Source organism: Pinus tabuliformis, chromosome 9 (assembly GCF_031772625.1).
Source record: "Pinus tabuliformis cultivar Carrire ecotype Pingquan chromosome 9, CPIR1, whole genome shotgun sequence".
In the NCBI taxonomy this organism is placed as follows: domain Eukaryota; kingdom Viridiplantae; phylum Streptophyta; class Pinopsida; order Pinales; family Pinaceae; genus Pinus; species Pinus tabuliformis.
The window spans coordinates 787634356-787656844 of NC_142307.1; the positions used below are offsets into that span (position 1 = coordinate 787634356).

General features: G+C 39.8%; 1 protein-coding gene and 1 pseudogene across 1 annotated transcript in view; both read right to left on the reverse strand.

The window, feature by feature from the left end:
- Positions 1-375: 375 nt before the first annotated feature.
- The window catches only part of LOC149151099 (myosin-binding protein 7-like), a 31293-nt gene continuing 9179 nt past the window's right edge, over positions 376-22489 (reverse strand). Inside the window, exon 2 of the mRNA XM_089440113.1 lies at positions 376-808. Within this exon, the coding sequence (XP_089296239.1) occupies positions 782-808 (27 nt within the window). The 3' untranslated portion in view covers positions 376-781. The remainder of the gene's footprint in view (positions 809-22489) is intronic.
- LOC149151100 (uncharacterized) lies at positions 18797-19620 on the reverse strand (annotated as a pseudogene).

A 22489-nucleotide genomic window follows, 5' to 3' on the forward strand; every position in this document is an offset into this window, starting at 1 on the left:
GTGGGAAATTTAAATTGTTTAGGCATTATCTGTCAATTAAATTCCAAACATTTTGTAATTTTTTTCAAATTAAAGTTCTATTTGTCAATGGGATCTTGATTAAATGGTAAAGCAAAGGTATTTCATATCCAAAATGTTGCATTACCTCTAATTAATTCCCAGGTAAAAAAAAATCCTTTACTAATAACTCTAGGGTAAGAGCTAGCTGATAAATCTAAATGTAGGCAGATTATCACATTAACACTCTTCTTAGGGTAGATATTCAACTAGAAACCAAATTAGCATATATTTGAATGGCACAAGAGCCTTGTCTCATTCTATTGTTTGATAATTGCATGTGTATTACGCAGGCTTTTTTATATGTGTACGCACACATACATGATAAATTTATATCAGCATAGATTCATCTTGAACAATAAGTAAAAAAATAGAGACTTAAATCTCTCAATGCTTAAAAGTTCCTTGGTATGGCTTCTGTTTGATATATGACTTCCGACAAAAAAATTGGTTTTAAACTCCTCTTCTCCCAAAGGTTAAGATGATTAACTTATAAATATAGTGATTTGAACTATAGAATCGATATATGGTGGGAAGGACAAATAAGATAAATGTTACAATCTCTTCAATAATAAACTGTAAAATACACCTTAATTTTCTCAATGCTATAAATCTAAGATACAAAATTTCAGAGGGCCTAATGAGTTATCAAGGCTGGAGTATTGCAGAAAGCAAATCTTCTGCGATCAAAACTCGGAATCGAAATTGAAGCATTTGGAGACTTTCAAAAGCCTTTTCTCTCATGATAGTCCTTCAAGTGAAAAAATAGGCCAAAACATTATATTAAAAAATAAGTCAACTTATCTGATTGTTTATTTAATGACAATCTAGTGAATCAAAGTTGAAGCATTTGGAGACTTTCAAAAGTTGTTTCTCTCATGATAGCCTTCAAATGAAAAGATACACCAAAACATATTGTTAAAAAATAAGTCAATTTATCTGATTGAGTCAATCTAGTAAGGAAACATCAACTATTATTGGCCTTGCAATAGACAATTTATATCTTAAAAAACTCTTCACATTGAAGGAAAATCCCACATTTCAAATTCGGTCCTTGTCTCAGCAATTCTCCAAATGAAAGTAAAATGATTATTCGGTAATAATAAGGAGCAGGGCCAGCTATCTGGCAGGTGGATTGATAGCCTTTTCTTCAGTTTGCTCATTTGACCACCAACCCAATTTGTGGAAATCAAGGCCTGAGACACATGGACGGTTTACAACATGGTAGACTATAGCCAGCAAAACCCACTAATACATGCATAACACGCAGGGCACAACGAATGAGCCTAGTACCAGTATGCTTCAAAAAAAGTCATTCTTATTAGCACCTACTTTAAAAAGCTCTTGCTGGTTGGAAAAAGGGCTACTTTGAAATTCAAATTGTGAAAATGCATGCCAACAGGATCTTCCTTCACTGGTGAGGTTGATGGAAATCATCAATTATGGTCCATTCCCACTGTGGTCAGCCCCACCCAAAATGGCATGAGTCTCAAAGGAATGAGGCCTGAAGAGGGATCTAAGCTCAGAAAAGACTGCTATGTACAGCCTTTGACCTCAGGGAAGTGCATCTGGGAGCTCTTCAGCAATAAAAAGAAAAATAGTAAAATGAGTAGTTGAGGAGAGCGAAAGTGGTTAGTTGGAAAGATGCTTCATTTGAGTATTGCTATGACTTTTAGTGATTGATACTTCATCTTGATTATAGACGCGGCTTTGATTTTTTAACCTATCTGAGAACCATTCCAGCAAATAGCAGATTCTCTCTCTCAATACCACTGACTTTTGTACTTGTCTCGAAATCATTTCAGTGAGTACTAGATTTCTAATTGATACTATAGTGTAAAGCCTGAGTTGACAAAAAAAGAGTACTTGGGGGGCCTGTTACCCACAACTTTGTAGATAATGTCCATAGGAGAAAAAATTTCTCCTAGATGGTCCTCAGCTTGCAGCCAGCAGCCCCATGCAGCGACCAGATAGCTCGATGTGCCATTTTCTCCACCACCTGAACCAGCGATTTGGTCCCTCGCCCATTTGTTATGATCGTATGTTTGAAGGTGGGCCTTCCAAACCCGAAGGTGTGGCTTATAATTGTGTGATTGAGTATTTTTGTTTACTTATCATGGACACTTTTTGGCATGGATTAGTGGGGGGATTCAGCAGAAAGAGTGGACTAGGTCTGTATTCTTGTCTCCTCTACCCTTTTGATGGTTAACCTTGTATTCTAGTCCCTTGGGATCTCCTTTATTGGCCACCAGGATTTAGGGATGGCACTACATGGAAAACACTGATTTCGATTGTGTAGTCCCACTTCCCAAAACCATATACATCACTCCCCTTCCACTCATTACAACCCCATTCATCATATTTCCCATCCGGGTCCACATTTGTCCATTGGGTCCACAAGGAGTTAGCCTCCCCCTCCCCTTGTCCACACCTTGGGTCGGGCCTAAAACGATGCCCCAAAGGTTGATGCAGCTAAAAAGAAAAGAAAAAACATATTTGGCCACTCTCAACAGGAAATTGTACCATAAAATGCAAAAGATGGTCGGGACATACAAATTTAGCACGTGGGCAAAAGCCAAACATGAGCTCTACCCATTATCCATGGCCATCACCCTGGTTCCTATGGGCCCTAGATGAGCCCCCTCCATCATTAAGGAACCCATGATTGTCCCAACCCCTGGTGGGCAATAAATTGCCCCACCTAAAGGGGGTATCTATTGTTATATCCTACACATCATACTCCCATCCCTCGGAGCCTCGAGCAGTTATAAGGAAAAATTAATATAAGGCAAAAGGCATATTAAGAAGGGTGGAAAAACAAAGGTCAGGGTAACTCATGTACCAAGATTGCTCCCTCCTACACTCATATACTCAAGTGTGGGCTTCCCCATATTAGCTACCCTTGTACCATGGCATGTGGCCCGGAGCTTCCCCTTCACCCCCATTCCATTCCATCACTATATCACATGCCACCTACCATTTGATAGATATACAATGGACATGTCACCCCCTTTAGAGGCCAAAACCACCTAATAGGGTCCTTGGTTAACCCCCTTTTGAGCTTGGAGACCCCTGTACATGCCAAAGCCCATTATGCAAGAGCATGCCATTATGAAGTGTCCACTTGTGTTTCATGATTTGTAAGGTTGTTTACTTGATTATTATAATGATTTGTTGTACTGGAAGGCGAGGAGACGCATTGGATCTTATGCAAGATTGCAAGTGGGTCTCCATTTGGGGTTTGGTCTCCCTATATGGGGTCCAAGCCCTCCAGAGGCTCACACTGGCACTTGTAAGGTGGGCATAGAGACTTGTGGGTCTCCACCATAGCAGAGAGCACTTCATGAATCCCGAACACCATTGAGTGATTACTCGTGTTCCACCTTTTGGGTGAGGTTGATGCACCTGGATCACCATGCCCAGTCGGCTTCACGCTTGTACCACACACTTTGCAGAGGTTCTAAGGTCCAAATGAGGATGTGTCTCACTGCATGAGAAAAAGGGAGGGCTTATGTCATTTTTCTAGCCCTTGCAGATGGTTTACAGACATTATCGATCTACTTGGAGACCCATGAGGATGTCATTGTGCCCCCACACCCACTTGGGGACACCAATGTTTTAAAAACTGGAACCGGTGACCGGACTGGTCCACCTAATGAACTGGGTTACCGACCGGAACCAGTCGAACTGGGACTGGTTAGGTCTAAACAAACCGGTTTTAGAAAAATACATTAAATAATTCATTTTTAATGAAACAAAACTATTTTTAAGATTTAAAACCATGATTCCAAGCCAATAGAGACAAAATATGCAAAGTTTGCTCATTTATATACCATGTAAAGGTGAATATATCAAAATGGCACCAAGTGCAATACATATCATCAACAAAATACATAAGCAATGAGGCTCTAAATGGCCTATAAAGTCCAAAAACAATGCTGCAAGCTATGAGGCCATTGGCCTACTACAAGTCTACATTGTATAGTGTACACATGATCAATCATCAAGTTCATCACCACTACTAGACACAGGATCATCATCAGAAGCTACATAGACATCATCTAGTTCAGTGTCTGAGGATGCCTCAGCTTAATCTGCAACCTCAGTAGCAATGCCACCAATAGCAATAGAAGTGGACCTAATGGAAGCACGAGTTCGTCGACCTGAACGACTAGTGCCTTCCATTGGTTCTTCGCCTTTCCTTGATGCCGCTACTGATCCTGGTTCTAATGTCGCCACAAAATTTGCTTCATCCCCCGCTAATGCCATGTCGATATCAAAATCAGCATCAAACACAGGATCTTCAGTCTCCTCCACCCATTCTGATGTTGGATCAATATCGTCCAACACAATGGGATCTAGATCAGGTGTTTTGTTCATTATTTGGTTCCTCCTTAGTCGAAGGTTGTATTGCGTGAAAACAAGATCATTTAATTATTTTTGTTCCAAACGGTTTCTCTTCTTCGTGTGTATGCGCTCAAAAACAAACCAATTGCGCTCACAACCTGAAGCACTACAAGTTTGATTGAGGACTCTAATTGCAAACCTTTGCAATTGAGGACACTGGCCACCAAATGAATCCCACCAATGTGCTGCAAAGAAAAAGACATTAATTAGTAACTTAGTTCATAATTTGAATTGTAAAGAACGTAAACAATTTTAACTTGAAAAGAAAAACAAATTGGAAATTGGAATTGCTTACCTGGTTGATCCACATCTCTTGCCATCTTTGCCAAGTTTTTTCCAAAGGTACCACCTGCCATATTGAAAACAGTAAGTTTTCTATGTATTTCCAACTGGTCTGCATGTGTAGGGACCATGTGCTCCAAGCAATCAATCAATTCAGCTCTGACCTCCCCATCCTGCAGATCTCCTAGTCGATCTTTATAATGATACTTTGGGCTCAAAAAATACCCAGCGGCACGTATAGGATGATGGAATTGATTGTTCCATCTGTTATCAATGATCTCCCATATACGGCCATATTTAGCTAACCTGTCCTTGTAAGCTGCCCATATCTGCTCCTTTGCCTGATCCATAGCCTCATAAATGTAGCCCATGGCCAATTTTTCCCCATCCACCATCCTTAGCACCTTAACAAGGGGCTCGGTAATTTTCACAAGCTCTGCAGACCTTTTCCAAAAATAATTGTCGAACACTTTCTTTTTGGTGTCTTTTCCATCTTGTCTACACGAGCCCACCGAGATTCAGTGCATTCATCAGAAGAAAACATTTTCTTCAAATTTTTATGTTGACCATTGAGACATCGCAACGTGAGGAAGTGAGTTGCAAATCTCGTAATTGCAGGCCTAACAAGCTCTTTGCCCCCAGTGTTTTTCCTCAATAGGTTCAATACCCATGAATGGTTGTAAATGTATTTTGTAATGCACTTGGAGTGCTCTATAATGTTTTTTACCCACTCCACTTTGCCTATGTCCTCAAGCATGAGGTTTATGCAATGTGTAGCACATGGGGTCCAAAATATGGTCCTATATTTGGACTCAAGCATCTTTCCAGCAAGAACATAGTTTGAGGCATTATCGGTGATGACCTGCACAACATTCTGCTCTCCAACTTCCTGAATAATGTCATCCAAAAGCTCAAAAAGAAGGGTTGCATCCTTCACCTTATCAGATGCATCAACTGATCTCAAAAACATGTTTCCTTGAGGGCAAGAAAAAAGGAAATTAATGATAGTGTGGTTCTTTCCATCGGTCCATCCATCTAACATGATGGAACAACCTGTTTGAGCCATGAATCTTTAAACTCAACCAAATACTCATCAATGGAAGATATCTCTTTTTGCAAAAGAGCTTCCCTCAAGTCATGCATACTAGGGCCTTTGAAGCCCTTTCCTGCAGCTATAACAGAGTCCCACATAGCTTGGTAATAAGGTGAGCGAGCAGCATTAAATGGGATATCTGAATCATACCACCATCTAGCAATGTATTGATGAGAAGTTTCTTTGCATTGTTTTTTCCAATGTTGATCCAAAGTGGGTTGACGACTTGGCTGGGAGGAAGTGGGATTAGAAGAGGCAATGTTGGCAGAAGATGAGAAATAACTTTGGATGTTTGTTCTCTTTGTTCCTTTTGATGGTTGGCCAAAAGAAGGATGAACATAGTGAAAGGGGTCATTGGTGGAAGGGATAGAAGAGGAGCCTTGAATCTCATAATCATCATACCCACTCTCTTTCATGGCTTCTAATAATTCTCTCTTCCTTGCAATGTCATCTTGGATGGCCTTCTCCCTAGCCTTATCCTTGTAAAACTTTTCGAGCTTGGAAATGTATTCTGCCCTAATAGGACCTAACACTGCATTTGGTGCATCACATGGCTTTACTTGGCCTCTTGCCCCAGCCAAGTGTTGTTTCAATCTAAGAATACCCCCACCTCCAATAGATTTATGGCATAATTTGCATATCATTTTTGGAGCCATGTTTGCTTGAAATAATTACAATTTGCAAAGTAATCTGCCATTTAAAAAAAAAATTGCAGCTAAGAAACATGGAAAACCAAAGCTAAATTTAGGAAAACAAATGGACATGTAGGCTACAAAATTTGATAGCATAGATGATAGAAGTTAGAAGTTTATAAATTTATAACACATAAAAAAATTTAATACATGGACAGTAGTCAAACGAGGAATTTTCAAGTGAAAATCCTTACTTGGAAATGCGAACTAGCTTCCTTAGCCTCCTCTTGAAGATGCCAACTCCACTGACAGCTACAAACTATCTCCAAAATAGCTCCAACTCCAACTCCAAGCCTCCAAGATGACTACTCCAGCAAAAACTCCACACTCTCCAAGCTCCCAAGCAACAAACTTACAAACACTCCAAATGAGATGTGTGAGACAAATGAAAGGGAGAAGGGCCTCTTAAAGGCTTGGAGACGGTGTTTTTAGAGGGAAGGACCCTTACTTTCCCTCCAAAAGACCCTAACCACCTTGGATAAGTCGCTGCGTGGGTCCTCTGCGGTCGTGGTAGTTAACTGGCAAGTTTAGGACGGAACGGGTCGATTTGTGGCCAGTTTAGGATAGAACTGGCCAGTTTGACCACAAATCAGTCGGTTTCGTCCTAAACCAGTCGGTTAGCACTGGTTAGGGCTCAAAATAGGCGAAATGAGGTGGCTGACCGGGTTTTTCAGCCGGTTTGGACTAGTGGTCTTGCTGACCGATCGGTTTGACCAGTTACCAGTTCCGACTGGCCGGTTCTAAAAACACTAGGGGACACCACATGTGACTTGCTTGGATATCAAGGGGACAACCCCTTATTCACTATGTTTGGAGCCTATTCTTAGACCCAGACACACTTTGGACTCCACTAAGCATTTTCAATGGCCAACAACTCAATATGTTTACTATTTTTCCCTCTTGAGAGGCTTATCTTTCTATTTTGGAGCTATCTTGGTGGGCTTGTCACCACGTCATATCATTATTGTACATTATTTTATTATTTGGGGCACTATTAGGCTATTCGAACCCCCTTATGGATTGTATAAATAGATGAGAGGCTCATTCATTCCTCTCATCATCACTTGGATTGGATTAGTATTTCTTAAGAGATTTTCGCACTTGTTGCTAGGATGAAATTTTTGGAGTTTTCTTGATGCACTATGATGTTTGGATTTTCGTGATTGCCTTTGGAGCTTTTTTCTAATGCAAAGTTGATGAATGGATATACTCTCTCTCTCATGTAAGTGAACTTTTAATGCTATTCTTATTATCTTAATTTTCAAATGCATGTATATTGTTATCATTATTCTTGTATGGGTTAATGTAATGTGAAATTCTTCTGGGACCTTGATTAAGTGATTTAATGCATGTGTTGCTCTTTCAGCGATTGGGTGAATGTTCCTAGAGGCACCTCTTAGGTTGAAAGACCTCGAAACTTTGTCTCCTTTGCAAATTTGAAGTACAAATATCTATTAACCTAGTTGTTGCCCTTGGAGAGGCTAGCGAAGGTCAATTAGGGCTCCTTAGCTCATGAAAATTCTTGATCTATGTGTACCTTGACTCCATTAAGCCCAAGAAGCAAGGCATTGATCCTCGCATGCCCTTGGTGATCAAATTTACCTTTCTTTTCTTCATTTTTTCTGATTCTAGGCCTAACCCTAGAGGGTCACCTATGGCATCCAGCGAAATTCCTTGTAGCCATCCAAAACCCTTGAATACCCTTGAATTTTGGTCCACTACTACGTTGGAGTTTGCTCAAGGGGTCCTCCAAGTTTAAGGCAAATCCAATGGTGGAATCCCGAGATATAGCAAGCCCTAGCCATAAGACCATCTCTTCCCCTAGGTTGATTTGGGTTAGTGTCCTCACTAGGATGATTGCATTCAAACCTCAAAAGCTAGTCCTTTGATCCTATTCTCTTCCCCAATTAGGTCAAGCCCCTCTCTGGTTGATCAACTCCACATCCTTGACTTAGTTTCAGTCCACTTTGTGTCTTTGTGGCCTCACAACTTTATAACTCAAATTCCACAAGAATTGCATAGAAGCCATTTCTCCACAAGGATTCTTGGGTCAAGGAAGCTTCTTGACAAGGGATATTTTCCAAACCTATGCTTAAGTATCCTCTTAGCCCTTCCTAGAGAGCCCATCACCTTGCTTCTTAAGCAAGTAAGCCATTTAATTGAGTCTCTCTTGTGAATAGGTTCTAGGAATCACTCTCCACCCATTTAATGATCTATTCATCCTTGTGATTCCTCTTATATCTAGTCTCCTCCCATCGATGAAAGTCTGTAAAGAGCAAGGAGCTACAGCTGAGGTGACAGTGGGCTATTGCTCCATTATTGCCCCTTGACCTAATAGTTGCTCTATAAGATCCCTTGCTAGGACCCCTACTAGCTTGAGCCACGCCTCTTGAAAATCTCTCCTCCATATGACGGTAAAATCAAAAAATCAACACCCTTATGACCAGCTAGTAGGAAGAGCGTTTCAAAGAGTAACCCTCTATGTGTGTTTGGCTTTATTGTTGGCAAATGATTTAATGTTGGGGATCTAATTATTTCCAAGTTTATTGCTATATGCACTTGATGTATTTTATACTTATGATCAGTGATTTCCATTCCAGAATTGTGTTACCATCATTATTTAAGAGGCCATTTTCAGCTCACAGGGGCAACTCAATTGGCAATCGCCATATTATGAAGTATTATGTAAATTGTGAGATTTAAGGTTTAAATCTCCCGTGAGTGTTTAACCCACCAAAAAAAATGCCATTTTCTCTAGTGAAAAATCTAAATTGTTTGGATATTTTCTATCAAATTAATTTTAATTTTTTCAAACTCATATGTTATTTGCTAATAGATCTTGGTTAAATATTAAGAAAAAGTGTTTCATATCCCCATTAAAGTGCTCCAAGTAGTCTTCATATCAGTTTTGAGAATTTCAATCTCTGTAACTATTCCCGTGCATCAATTTGTTCAAACTCATATGTTATTTGCTAATAAATCTTGGTTAAATATTAAGAAAAAGTGTTTCATATCTCCATTAAAGTGTTCAAGTAGTCTTCATATCAGTTTTGAGAATTTCAATCTCTGTAACTATTCCCGTGCATCAATTTACCAAATCCCAACGTTCTCGCTTCGCACCAAATCCTCAGTGGCCAAGGCCAACAATGTCAGAAGGAACCTTACTGGGTCCTGAGAGACAACCTAGTGGACTCAACTTTCAGTTCCCTTGTTTGTGGATGGGGGAAGAAGACAAAATCAACTTGGCCCACCTCAAAATTTGTGAAGAAAGTTGATAATGCACCTACAGTGGAGTTCCACCCAAAAAAATTGTGTTAGAACCCTTACTCTTGTTGATAGAGGCTTGATAGGGCAATTCACAGTATGTGGCCCTCTCCAAAAACTATTGAAGATTGGATAAAGAAAACATGGGCTAGGTTTGTCTCTGGCCCAATAGATGTTTTTGCCAGTGGCTAAGGATAGTTCATTTTCCTTTTCAGCGCCAAAGAAGGCGAGGACTTGATATTCATAAATGGTCCCTATTTTATGGCACTGAGAGGCCTCAATTTAAACAAGTGGACCCTTGATTTTGACCTGAAAGCAGACATCCCATCAATTGTTCATGTCTCGGTCCACCTTTCCCATCTTCCTCTTCCTTGTTGGGAGGTCGACAGTCTCATCTCCATAGGAAATTCTCATGGAAAATTCCTAGAAAGTTCCAAGCCTAAGGGTAAGCAATATGCTTGTGCCTGAATTTGTGTAGAAGTTGATCTAGAAAAAGGTCTACCATAGAAAATAATCTTTAAAATTTGGGACTAGATTCATGAGTATTTTGGATTATGAACAAATCCCTTGTAAGTGCAAACTTTGTCACAAATATGGACATTTTGCTAAGGATTGCAAGTCCAAATCCTCTTCTGCAGGCAACTCTCAACCTTGAGGAGAATGGCAAGCCCTTAAGAAAACAACTATAATTTATGTCAAAGTTGGCTTTGTCCAGGAAAGAGGTTGTGGCTACTCCATCCAATCCTTTCAAATTTTTGTCTATCCTACCTGAGCCTGGTATCCTTGCAGTGGATTATGTATGCCCTGAACCTGATGATCCTCCTATTGATTTAGCCAGCCTACATCCCCCTCCTGTCATACCTTCATCTCCATTAAAAAAGATGAAATCTTTTGTGGACAAAGAAGCACCCCCTCTTTGTGACCTTGTTAACACCTCTATCATTGACTGTGCTTCTCCTGCCCACATGCAAGTTGTTACCCTCCAACCTTCATAGCCTCTGCTCAAGGACACTGAGAATCTCTCTCTCTGGACCTCTTAATAAAGAAGGGCCTCCTGTTCCTCATTCTAATAAGAACAACAACCCTTCTTACAAGAAGGAAAAATCAGACTCTAGGCTGATGGAGAATATTTGGAGCAATTTGAAAGGGGGCACAAAAAAGCCGGAAGAAAACCTAACAAGGAGAAACAAAATGAAGCCACTACAATGGAGAAAATATTAGGCAAGCAGAAAACATTAGAACAACAATACACGAATCAACAAAATACAAGAAAAGAATCAAAGAAATATAAGGACAAAGCGGGGAAGGAAGCACCTTTACACACCTCTCAATGAAAATAATTTCTTGGAATACAAGAGGTTTGGGGAACCCCATCAAAACCATAGTTTTAAAAACCGGCCACAAAAACCGGTAACCGGTCTAACCGGCCGGTTAGAGGCCTGGCCGGTCCGAACCGGCCTAAAAAACCGGGTTAGATACCTCATGTGCCCAAAAAACGGCCCTAACCGGTAAAAACCGGCCGGTTTAGGGCGGAACCGGCCGGTTTGTAGCAAACCGGCCGGTTCCGTCCTAAACCGGCCGGTTTATGGACAGCCCACCGAATTATGACAAAAAGTGCAGCGGTTTTGTAGTTTAGGGGTTTTGGGGGTGAGGGAAAGGTATTTTCCCTCCAAAAACACCCTCACACTTGCTATAAGAGACCCCTCTCACTCTCATTTGTCTCACACAACTGATTTGGAGTGTTTGTGAGTGTTTGTGAGTTTGTTTGTGAGCTTGGAGAGTGGAGTTTTTGCTGAAGTAGTCATCTTGGAGTTGGAGTTGGAGCTATTTTGGAGATAGTGTGTAGCTGTCAGTGGAGTTGCCATCTTCAAGAGGAGGCTAAGGGAGCTAGTTTGCATTTCCAGGTAAGGATTTGCACTTGATAATTCCTCATTTGAGTCTGCTGTCCATGAATTTTTTTTTTGTGTTATAAACTTCTCACTTCTATGATCTACCATCTAGGGAGTCATCATGCCTCCAAAAGCCGAAGATACTGCATGGGCTCATTGTGATATGATTGATGGCAAAATGATCTGCAAATATTGCCAAAAATCCATTCAAGGAGGGGGTATTAACAGGTTCAAGCAACACTTGGCTGGGATAGGAGGCCATGTAAAGCCATGTGGAGCACCAAATGAAATAATAGGGCATATTAGGGCAGAATACCTTCAGAAGTTTGAGACTCAAGTCACTGAACCAATAGAGAAGTTTGTGGCTACACAGTTTGGGAGTCGAGACTCAACCAACTGAGTTTGATCATGATGACTGAGACTCATGAGAAGTTTCAACTTCAAGTGATAATGTTGATCACTATTATAGTATTACTATTATCATATATGTAGAGTCTAGACTGAAGTCTTGTAGTAGGCCACTGGCCCCATAGTTTGTAGGCTTTATTTTTGCACTCTAGTGGCCATTTAGAGCCTCATTGCTTATGTATTTTGTCGATGATATGTATTGCACTCGGTGCCATTTTGATATATTCACCTTTAAGGCTTTACATGGTATATCAATGAGCAATCTTTGCATATTTTGTCTCTATTGGCTTGGAATCATGGTTTTAAATCTTAAAAATAGTTTTTTTCATTAAAAAATAATTATTTAATGTATTTTTCTAAAACCGGTTCGTTTAGACCAAACCAGTCCCGGTTAGACCGGTTCCGATCGGTAAACCGGTTCATTAGGTGGACCGGTCCGGTCACCGGTTCCGGTTTTAAAAACACTGATCAAAACCCTAGTAGGAAAGGACATAAACAGGAGTGAGAAAGCAAACATTCTATTCCTTCATAAAACAAAAATGGATGCAAGCGAATTTGAAAAAGCCAACAACAAAAGTGTTGCTAGCGCAAGAGGGGCCTTGGGAGGGCTTGCCACCCTGTGGAATCCATACAAATAAAGGGCATATGGGTCCAATCCCCGTCAGATTCAACCCTCTATGGCTGGAAGATGAGAGAGCAGTGAAAGTAATACAAAGACAATGGGGAAATTATGTTGAAGGATCTTCATCCTTTGTGCAGGAAACAAAATAAAAAATCGTGAAAAAAGCGTTAAAAGATTGGGCGAAAGATCAATATGCAGAACCGAATCAAGAAAAACCATATTTGAAACAACAGCTAGAGGAGCTATACCAGCAAATGGAAAGTAAGCTTTCAACTAAAATCCAGAGCATTAATAGGAGAGAAGAAGAAAAATAGAGGTTAAAAACAAGAAGACTCTAGCTTAAAGCTAGAGACAAGAACACAAAATACTTTCACAAACAAGCCAAAGCAAGAGAAATGAAAAATAGGATAAGTTAATTCAGGATTATGGAGGGAAAACAGTCAAGGTATATGAGGAAATAAAGCAAGCAACCCATCTATACTACAAACAGCAGTACCAGAAGGAGCATAAGGACAGTAATCAAAGTGTAAACAAGATGCTCGGGCAAATTCCAGCCAACATAACTAATGAAGAAAATGAAGTGTTGTATATACTATAAGCCCATAGAGGAAAACAAGGCACCTAGGCCAGATGGGTTCACCATTGATTTCTTCAAAGTCTTCTGGCTTTTAATAAAACACAACTTATGTAAATTGTTGGAATGGACAAGAAAGAAGAGGAAAGTTGGGGGAGGAACCAATTCTACATTTCTGGCCTTGATCCCTAAGGATACCAATCTAATCTCCTTTGCCAGATTTAGACCAATAAGCCTATGTAATGCCTCCTATAAAATTCTCTCTAAAGTTATAACCACTAGACTGAAAATTCAAAAAAGTCATAAACAAACCTATATCAGAGAATCAAAGTGGTTTTATAGCCAGAAGACAGATAACAGACAACATAATTTTAGTCCAAGAAGCAATTCATACCAGCAACACCTCTAAAATCAAAGGCATGGCAATAAAACTTGATATGGCTTTAGCTTTTGACAGATTCAAACGCGACTTCTTTCTCAGAATTTTGGAAAAATTTGGCTTCAGCTCTCAATTTGTTGAATGGATAAAGGCTTGCATAATCTCAACATGGATAGCTACTTTGGCCAATGGAAGGCCTGCATGATTCTTTCAAGCTTGAAAGGGACTAAGGCAAGGTTGCCCCTTGTCTCCTCTTCTCTACATCATAATGGCAGACTCTCTAAGCAGAAGATTAGAAATTGCCTGCCTTAATGGAGATTTGATAGGTATGCAAATTGTTAGAGGAGTTAAATCGTTGCAGATGACACAATTCTGCTTGAGGGAGCATCTGCAATCATAGCCAAGAGATTTAAGCAAATTTTACAAGACTTCACATTGGCTTCAAGAGAACAAATTAATGTAGATAAAAGCAAGATCTAAGGGTGGAACACTCCTGGCAGCAAAATGCAGGAAAAAGCAAACATCCTGGGCTTCTTTGGGAGAAAGACTAGTCTGCTTTCAATTACTTGGGACTTCCCATTTCTCTCAAAGGACAAAAACCTCAGGACTAGATAGGTATCATTTCCAAAATTAAGAAGGAAATCAATTCTTGGGGTGCAAATTGGTAGAAAATCCTGGTAAAGTCCACCTTATGCACCCTTCAAATTTATCAAGCTTCCCCTCTTCTTGCACCTAAAAGTATTCTTGACACTATTAACAAAAGCATCAGAAAATTATATGGCAAGGAGGCAAAATCACTAGGCAAAATTATCACCTAGTGAGCGGGAAACAATCAAGATGGGTATAGAAGAAGGAGACCTCAAGGACTTTGTACTTTTGAATCATACACATTAGGAGCAAAATTAGGGTGAATACTGCTAAAAGAGCACAACCCATGGTGGGCTTAATCTCTAAGAAGGAAATACTTGCACAATAAAAACGTGGAAAGGCCAAAGCTCCTAAACTAGAATGAGACTGGATCTTGCACTTCAAACCTGTGCCAAAAAGGCATATAAATTTAATAATGAAACATATAAGCTAGACTTCAGGCAATCGAAAGAAAATCAACTTATGGGAGGACATTAAAAGTGTCAAAACACTCTCAGAAACAAGACAGGACTCCAAAACTCTAGAAATGTGGATGAAGGATCGTAATTTTGTGCATCTATGGGACATATCTAAGTGGGATGAAATCAGTGGTCCATGGAAAAACTAGATCAATATCAAATTTCTAGAGGAGTTAAGCTCTTCTTACCTCTCATTCCTGGGTGCGTTGAAAGGTCACATCGTTGTGGCAAGCACTTTAAAGATGAAAGAGGATGGACTGAGGAAAACAAAGCTTTTTCTATCAAAAAATGCTATGATCTAGCAAATACCAAATCTGGAAACACTCACGCAGGTACAATCTGGAAAACAATATGGCAAAGGGACGAAATCCCCAAGGTAAATGTCTTTTGTTAGTTATTGGTACATGGGAAAATCCTCACATCTGAAAATCTAAAAAAGAGGAATATAAATGGTCCTTCAAGATGTGCATTATGCTAGAGCTCAAGAGAGAACATCCCTCATTTGTTTATGGAATGAAACTACGCAAAAAATGCTTGGGAGTGTCAAACATATACATGGCAGACACATAGGATGAATGATAAGCACGAGAGTGTATCTATTATTGACATGATATACATTTATAATACATAGGAGTGACCCTTGGATTCATATTCCAAGTGGTCTCTTGGACTCACTTTGGTTGTTCAGCTTCCACACCAACCCTTAGAGGATTAGGTGTCCAACATTCCCCCCCTAAGAAGGAAATACTTGCACAATACAAACGTGGAAAGGCCAAAGCTCCTAAACAAGAATGAGACTGGATCTTGCACTTCGAACCTGTGCCAAAAAGGCATATAAATTTAATAATGAAACATATAAGCTAGACTTCAGGAAATGGAAAGAAAATCAACTTATGGGAGGACATTAAAAGTGTCAAAACACTCTCAGAAACAAGTCAGGACTCCAAAACTCTAGAAATGTGGATGAAATATCGTAATTTTGTGCATATATGGGACATATCTAAGTGGGATGAAATCAGTGGTCCATGGAAAAACTAGATCAATATCAAAGTTCTAGAGGAGTTAAGCTCTTCTTACCTCTCATTCCTGGGTGCGTTGAAAGGTCATACCCTTGTGGCAAGCACTTTGAAGATGAAAGAGGATGGACTAAGGAAAACAAAGCTTTTTCTGTCAAAAAATGCTATGATCTAGCAAATACCAAATCTAGAAACACTCATGCAGGTACAATCTGGAAAACAATATGGCAAAGGGACAAAATCCCCAAGGTAAATGTCTTTTGTTGGTTACTGGTACATGGGAAAATCCTCACATCTGAAAATCTAAAAAAGAGAAATATAAATGGTCCTTCAAGATGTGCATTATGCCAGGGCTCAAGAGAGAACATCCCTCATTTATTTATGGAATGCAACTATGCAAAAAATGCTTGGGAGTGTCAAACATATACATGGCAGACACATAGAATGAATGATAAGCATCACAGTATATCTATTATTGACATGATATACATTTATAATACATGGGAGCGACTCTTGGATTCATATTCCAAGTGGTCTCTTGGACTCACTTTGGTTGTTCAGCTTCCACACCAGCCCTTAGAGGATTAGGTGTCCAACATTCCCCCCCCCCTAATCTGAAGGGGTATGTATGAGTCCAAGAAGAGAGTTGTAATACAAAATATACAAAAATGCATGGCAACACTAGGCTGAATGTGCTCTCTGAAATGTGGTTTAAGGATGACCACCAACACTGGAACGCTTAGTGCAGCTCTTGGAACTCTTCCAAATCTGGCATGAAGCTGAGGTCTTCCGCTAGAGGAAGTGCTCCTCATTTTTTGAAGAGGGAAACCTTCAACCTTGAAAGGGAGGTTTCACCCTGCATAAAAAGGGAGAACCTCAACCTGAAAAGGGAGGTCTCAACCTGTGATGGTTTAAGGATGACCACCAACTCTGGAATGCTTAATGCAATTCCTGGAACTCTTCCAAAACTAGCAAGAAGATGAAGTCTTCTGCTAGACGAAGTGTCCCCAATTCTTTGAAGAGGCATCACCAACTGAAGGCATGCTCAGGGGCATCTTTCTTTCTGGCTAGAACTCTGAATCTGGTATCGCAGGTTGTGGCTCATGCTCACTTGATGTGGCTTTGAAGCTTGTAGATGACCATCACTTCCCCCCTGTTAGATACAAGGTGAGAAGATGAAGAGATCTCAACTGCAAGAATTTTCAATATTCGAGAACAAATCCTGTTGTATGAGCGAAATATCTTCTTGGTTGTTGAAGCCCATTGCCAAGAAGCGATCCATCCAAGATGAATCTTTGTTCTTGCAGGAGGTTTGTTTCTGAAGCATTTGTTTGGAGAATGATTGGTTTTTTTACAGTGCTTACATGGATGAAGATCAAAACAATGATCTTTCATATGGCCAACTCGGTCACAGTATTGGCATTTCACAATCTGTTGTTGTTGCTATGGAAGAGGAGTAGAATCTGGAACAACTGAAGGTGAACTATCATGAATGAATCCGGCACTTTGAAATTAGATGGGCTTTTAGTAATCTGGAATATGAAAGGACACGTCCTTGTCATATCCAAGACCAGTTCTGTGCTTGTTGTGGACAAGCTCTTCCCAAGGTCTGATGACCGACTTGGGAAGTGCAGACTGAATTTCTGCATCTTTATGCGAAACTACTCTTGAAATTGGCACTTGATGGGGATCAAACTCAACATTACTGACTTGATGACTTGTTGGTTGTTGATAGGATCCTGTTTCAAAGTCAAATAAGGGATTGTTTTGAACAAGTTCAGAAGGATGTCTTTTCTGTTGTAACTCCTCTTGTTGTAGCTTTGTCTCAAGCTGCAAAAACTCAATATTCTCTTGTGCATTTTGCAGACACATTTTAATATTGGAAAGAGAGGTTTTGTTGATCTTAACCATCTCATCAACAGTGGAATGTATCAGAGTATTTAACAACTCTAATGCATTATCAAGTCTGGTCATTTTCTTCATTATCAAACTTACACTTTAAAGAAACCGATCACAACTATTAACCAATGAGGAAGAAGCAACAGTCACTCACAATTCAATGTTACTGCAATATCCTCTGTTCTAGAAAGTCGCATAATAGTTCTGACTGCTTTTGTGCTCTTACATCAATAACCTACCTCTACCTTTGTTCAATTGGATGGCAGTCGGCTTTGTAATATCCTTCTTAGCCAAGGATCGAATCAACCTGGGGTCCAATCCCATATCTTACATCAGCAAATAATCTGGACAGAATATATAAAACTGCACTGTATTTGTTTCGATATGGTAAGGAAACAAATAGTACAAAGTAAAATATCAAGTCTTTGACAAATTTTCCTCCTCATCTTGAATGGTAACTTATATTCAACAGACCTACATTCAGATACATTGTTGTAACACATTCACCTCCAGTAATTACTCATAGTGGACAACTTTGCATACAGCTAAGAATACAGTTAAGATCATATCACAAGACGACAATCCTGGCTAAGAATAGTTTGATTGTCTGGATTCACAACTACTTCACAGGACACGACTTTCTTCATACCATATCTTCAAAGCTTAAATCATCATCAGCTTCATCAACCTCCACTATCCTTTTTGTGTCACCCATAGCTGTGACGTAATTTCCTCAAACTCTGGGATTCTGAACCCTCTGTTCTATCTAATGGCAACACTAAACTCCACGCAGCCTTCAGTACACCTCGAACAGGGATTTTGTTGCCTCAAGCCCAGATTTTGGGTCCCTGTAGTTCTGTTGCCAAATACCTTCAGGAATGCATTCATTGTTCTTCTCCAATGAGGGCTTTTGATGGCTCCTTCAGCTCCTATCCAGCGCTCAATTTTTGTTGCCAACTTCAACGATGGTGTTTGGACACTTCTGACACTTGGTAAGGCGTCACCTAATAGCACGAGTCTTCTTGGGACGAAGATCAAGAGGCAAGTACTTCTTTTTCTTCTCTTAATGCAAATCGTTAGTTCTGAGAAATCACAGTCAAAACTTGAACTATTGATAGCCTAACGACATCTTAGAGAGCTTGTGGAACAGCATCCAAATTTCATTTACTCTGTTCTTGAATTTGAATGGAGAATTGTATTGTGCCACGTTGAACAGGGACAGCTCCTTCCCTTCCCATTCTGCAATTCTTTGTTGGGATCTGGAAATGGCGTCCTCCCATGGGGTCCCTATGAGGCTCACTTGCAGCTTCGTTCCCTCCTCTCAGATGTTGGAATCAGTCACAAATCCTCTGAACCTTCTCACAGCAGCATACACAGCATCCCATTTCCTGGCCTGTAATGCCAAGCTTTCTTTTTTTTTTTTGCTTCCGATGGCTTTTTCTGGAATTTTTCTGGCATGTAGAAACTGCCGACAAAGGAAGACTTGCAGAAGGGGCCTCTCGACGGAAAGATTTTTGTCAACACCAGGGTCGTCATCAGCACCTTGGCTTGTTCCGCATTCTGCCCTTGAATGTAATCAAAGAGACTCAGGAATCCAGTCCCGATAGCTTCTACGAAGTAAATTTTTTTGATGGGAGGAACTGTGGATAGATGTATATGGATTCCCAAGTTAATACTGCAGACTTGGTGTGTGAGCACTCCGGAAGAGCAAGGGGGACACTCATTTGGCAATGTAGATCATTAGGATCCAAGCATCATTTCTTTCGACATTGCAGTCATTAGGATCATGAATTCAGGGTTCATGCTTCCATTATAAATTGATATTATATGCACATAGATAAATTTACCACGCACAAAGAATAACATATGAATGGTGATATGTGAAAGATCAACCAACGCTAATGACCCAACTTTATCTTCAACTCCTTGCATAGGCATCAGAAGAGACTTCAACACATATTCGTTGCAACTTTTCCATGTCAGGCCAACCTTCAACAGGAATCATCCAAGGGACATCGCAAAGAAGAGAGCATGGCTTTCAAAACATGCTTCATTCACCGATGTGGAATTCAATACAGCGCAAAATTGTTTTGTATTCCCATTTACCTACAAATCTGGGATACACTAGTATGGTCAAAACTTAATGGAGAGGTATTGTCATACCCGCGTTATGGAAAGGATTGTCAGACCTGCGTTATATACCATATAAATATAACATGCGAACTATCAGAGGGCTGGAGTATCATGGGGAAGCAAATCTTTTGCCAGATCAAGGATCAAATTTGAAGCACCTGGAGACTTTCAAAATCCTTTTTACTCATGATAGAATGCAGTTAGTCTTTTTCTTTCAAATGAAAATATAAACTAAAACATTCTGTTGAAAAATAAGTCAAATAAGTCAATTTATCTGTTTGTTTATTTAAGTCAATTTAATGAAAAAACATCACTATTACTGGTATAGACAATTTATATCCTCAACAATTCTCACGTTGAAGGAAAATCCCACATTTCAAATTTGATCCTTCTCTCAGCAATTTTCAAAATGAAAGTAGAATACTATTGTGATGACTCAGTGATAATGAGGAAATAGACCAGCTATCTCTCAAGTGCATTGATATCCCTCACTTTGTTTGTGTAATGACCCATTTACCAGTATAAACGAAATGTGAATTATTAGCATGCAGACGATGCATGCATATGATAGCTACACATGCATGCGTCGCCTACACTGCACAAGTAGTCATATTAAATTATAAAGACATTTTAAGCACAGGATAATTGATGTAATTGTTGAAGATATTAAATAAATATCTAACTCACAAAAAAATAACATACTGGAATATGTATTTTAGTATGTGTCGTTATTATAATAAGTAACCATAGAACATTATCCAAAGGTTCTAAATTTAAATTACTAAAGTTTTAAAAAGAGTTATATTGTTATAAAAGAAGTAACTTTATACTAAAGGTTAAACATTAAAAGGTATAATATAATAAAATATTAAATAAATATTAATAACAAAAGCACTACATAAGTGATGAGTGTCAATAGGGTGGAGGACGCAGGAGCTAAGCGGGAGCGACCAGGGTTTCAGGTTACGGAGGAAATTTTCCCCATGGATGGGCGCAGAGGAGGGAGCTCCACTCCCTCCTACAAGGAGGCGGTGGCCAACAAGAGCAAGATACCTCTGGATAAAGGCAGAGGTAATGCTGAGGAAGGAAGGAGAAACAGGGAAGAGGAAACAGAAGGTTCCAAATCGAAGGAGAATGATGGCACAAAAGACAAGGAGGAAAATGACAAAAAACAGGGAACAAAAGACAAAAATCAGAAGGGACCGTGTAAACCCAAGGCTGAAATCACTCCTAGAGTAGTATTAAATAATCCAGCACTGCAGGCGCATAGGGAGCACATGCAGACTTATGCAATCATATGCAAATTCATGGGGTTATGGCCCACTGAAAAAGCTTTACAAACTTGGATCAGATACCACTGGAAGCCCAAAGGGAGCATTGATCTTCATCTGGGGTCCAAGGGTTTCTTCACTGTGGTGTTCACCAACATTGAGGATAAAGACAGAGTGTTTGAAGGCGGGCCCTACTTCTATGCAGCAGCAGGGCTCTATATGAGGCCATGGATGATGAATTTCGTTCTAGACAGGGAAATTTTTACTTCAGTCCCGGTTTGGGTAAGACTTTATTCTCTACCTCTTGATTATTGGCAAACAGAATCGCTAGTTGCCATAGGCAATAAATTAGGAAGGTTTGTCAAAGCTTCTAAAGCCACAAGGAGGGGAAAATATACCTCCTTTGCAAGGATCTGTGTGGAGATGGATCTATCTGGAGCTCTTCCGAATGAAGTCATCTTGGAGGTTTTTGATGAGGAATGGGTGCAGACAGTAGACTACGAGCATATTCCATTTAGATGTCGTAGATGCCATGAACACGGGCACCTTCTAAGAGACTGCCCTCTCAGTAAAGCAGAAAACAAAAGCAAAACTAACACAATGAAAGACACAGACAGCTTTCACAAAGTAGTTCATAAAGGAAAAAGTAGCAAAAAAGGGCCAAAGCAACACCAAGCGGGAGGACAAAAGGCTAGTCAGAATCAGTTCCAAGTTCTCGAAGAGGATGAAGAAATAGCAGTAGAAGATCAAGTAATGAAGGAAGGTTATGAGAAGAGGGAGAAGGAAGAAGATAATGATCAGACACAGGAAAATGAAAAACAGAAAGGAAACATGATGAGTGATTCAGAACTGGAAATGGATCAGGAAATGAACCAGAGTGAGATGGAAATGGAGGACAATGAGCTACAGGAGATTCTTGACAGAGAAAACCTAGATCTAGAAGGGTTCTTGAATCAGGGAACTACGGGCAGGGTAGAATCACTACCACAAGAAGAGATCAATAGAATACAGCAGTTATTCCTATGGAAAACTCAAGCAAAGGGTTTGGAGGAAGTAAACAACATTGAAAGATAGAGTAATGAAGGAGTGAAAGCAGTAAAAACGACTCTGAGGCTAGCACCGAGAAATCCAGGAAAAAAAGAGGCAGGAAAAAGCAGAACGAGCTACTGATGGAATGTGGAAAGCTCATGGTAGACTCAGGTAAGATGAAAGATCTAACCAGTTACTCCTTTACCAATCTTTAATTATGAAGTTCACAACTTGGAATATTAGAGGTCTAGGCAGCAAGAGAAAACAGAGAATGTTGAATAACAGAATGAAGCAAGTAGCTCCGGATATAATTTTTGTCCAAGAAACAAAATGCTCTATTCAAAAGTTAAGGCAAATCCATAGTAAAT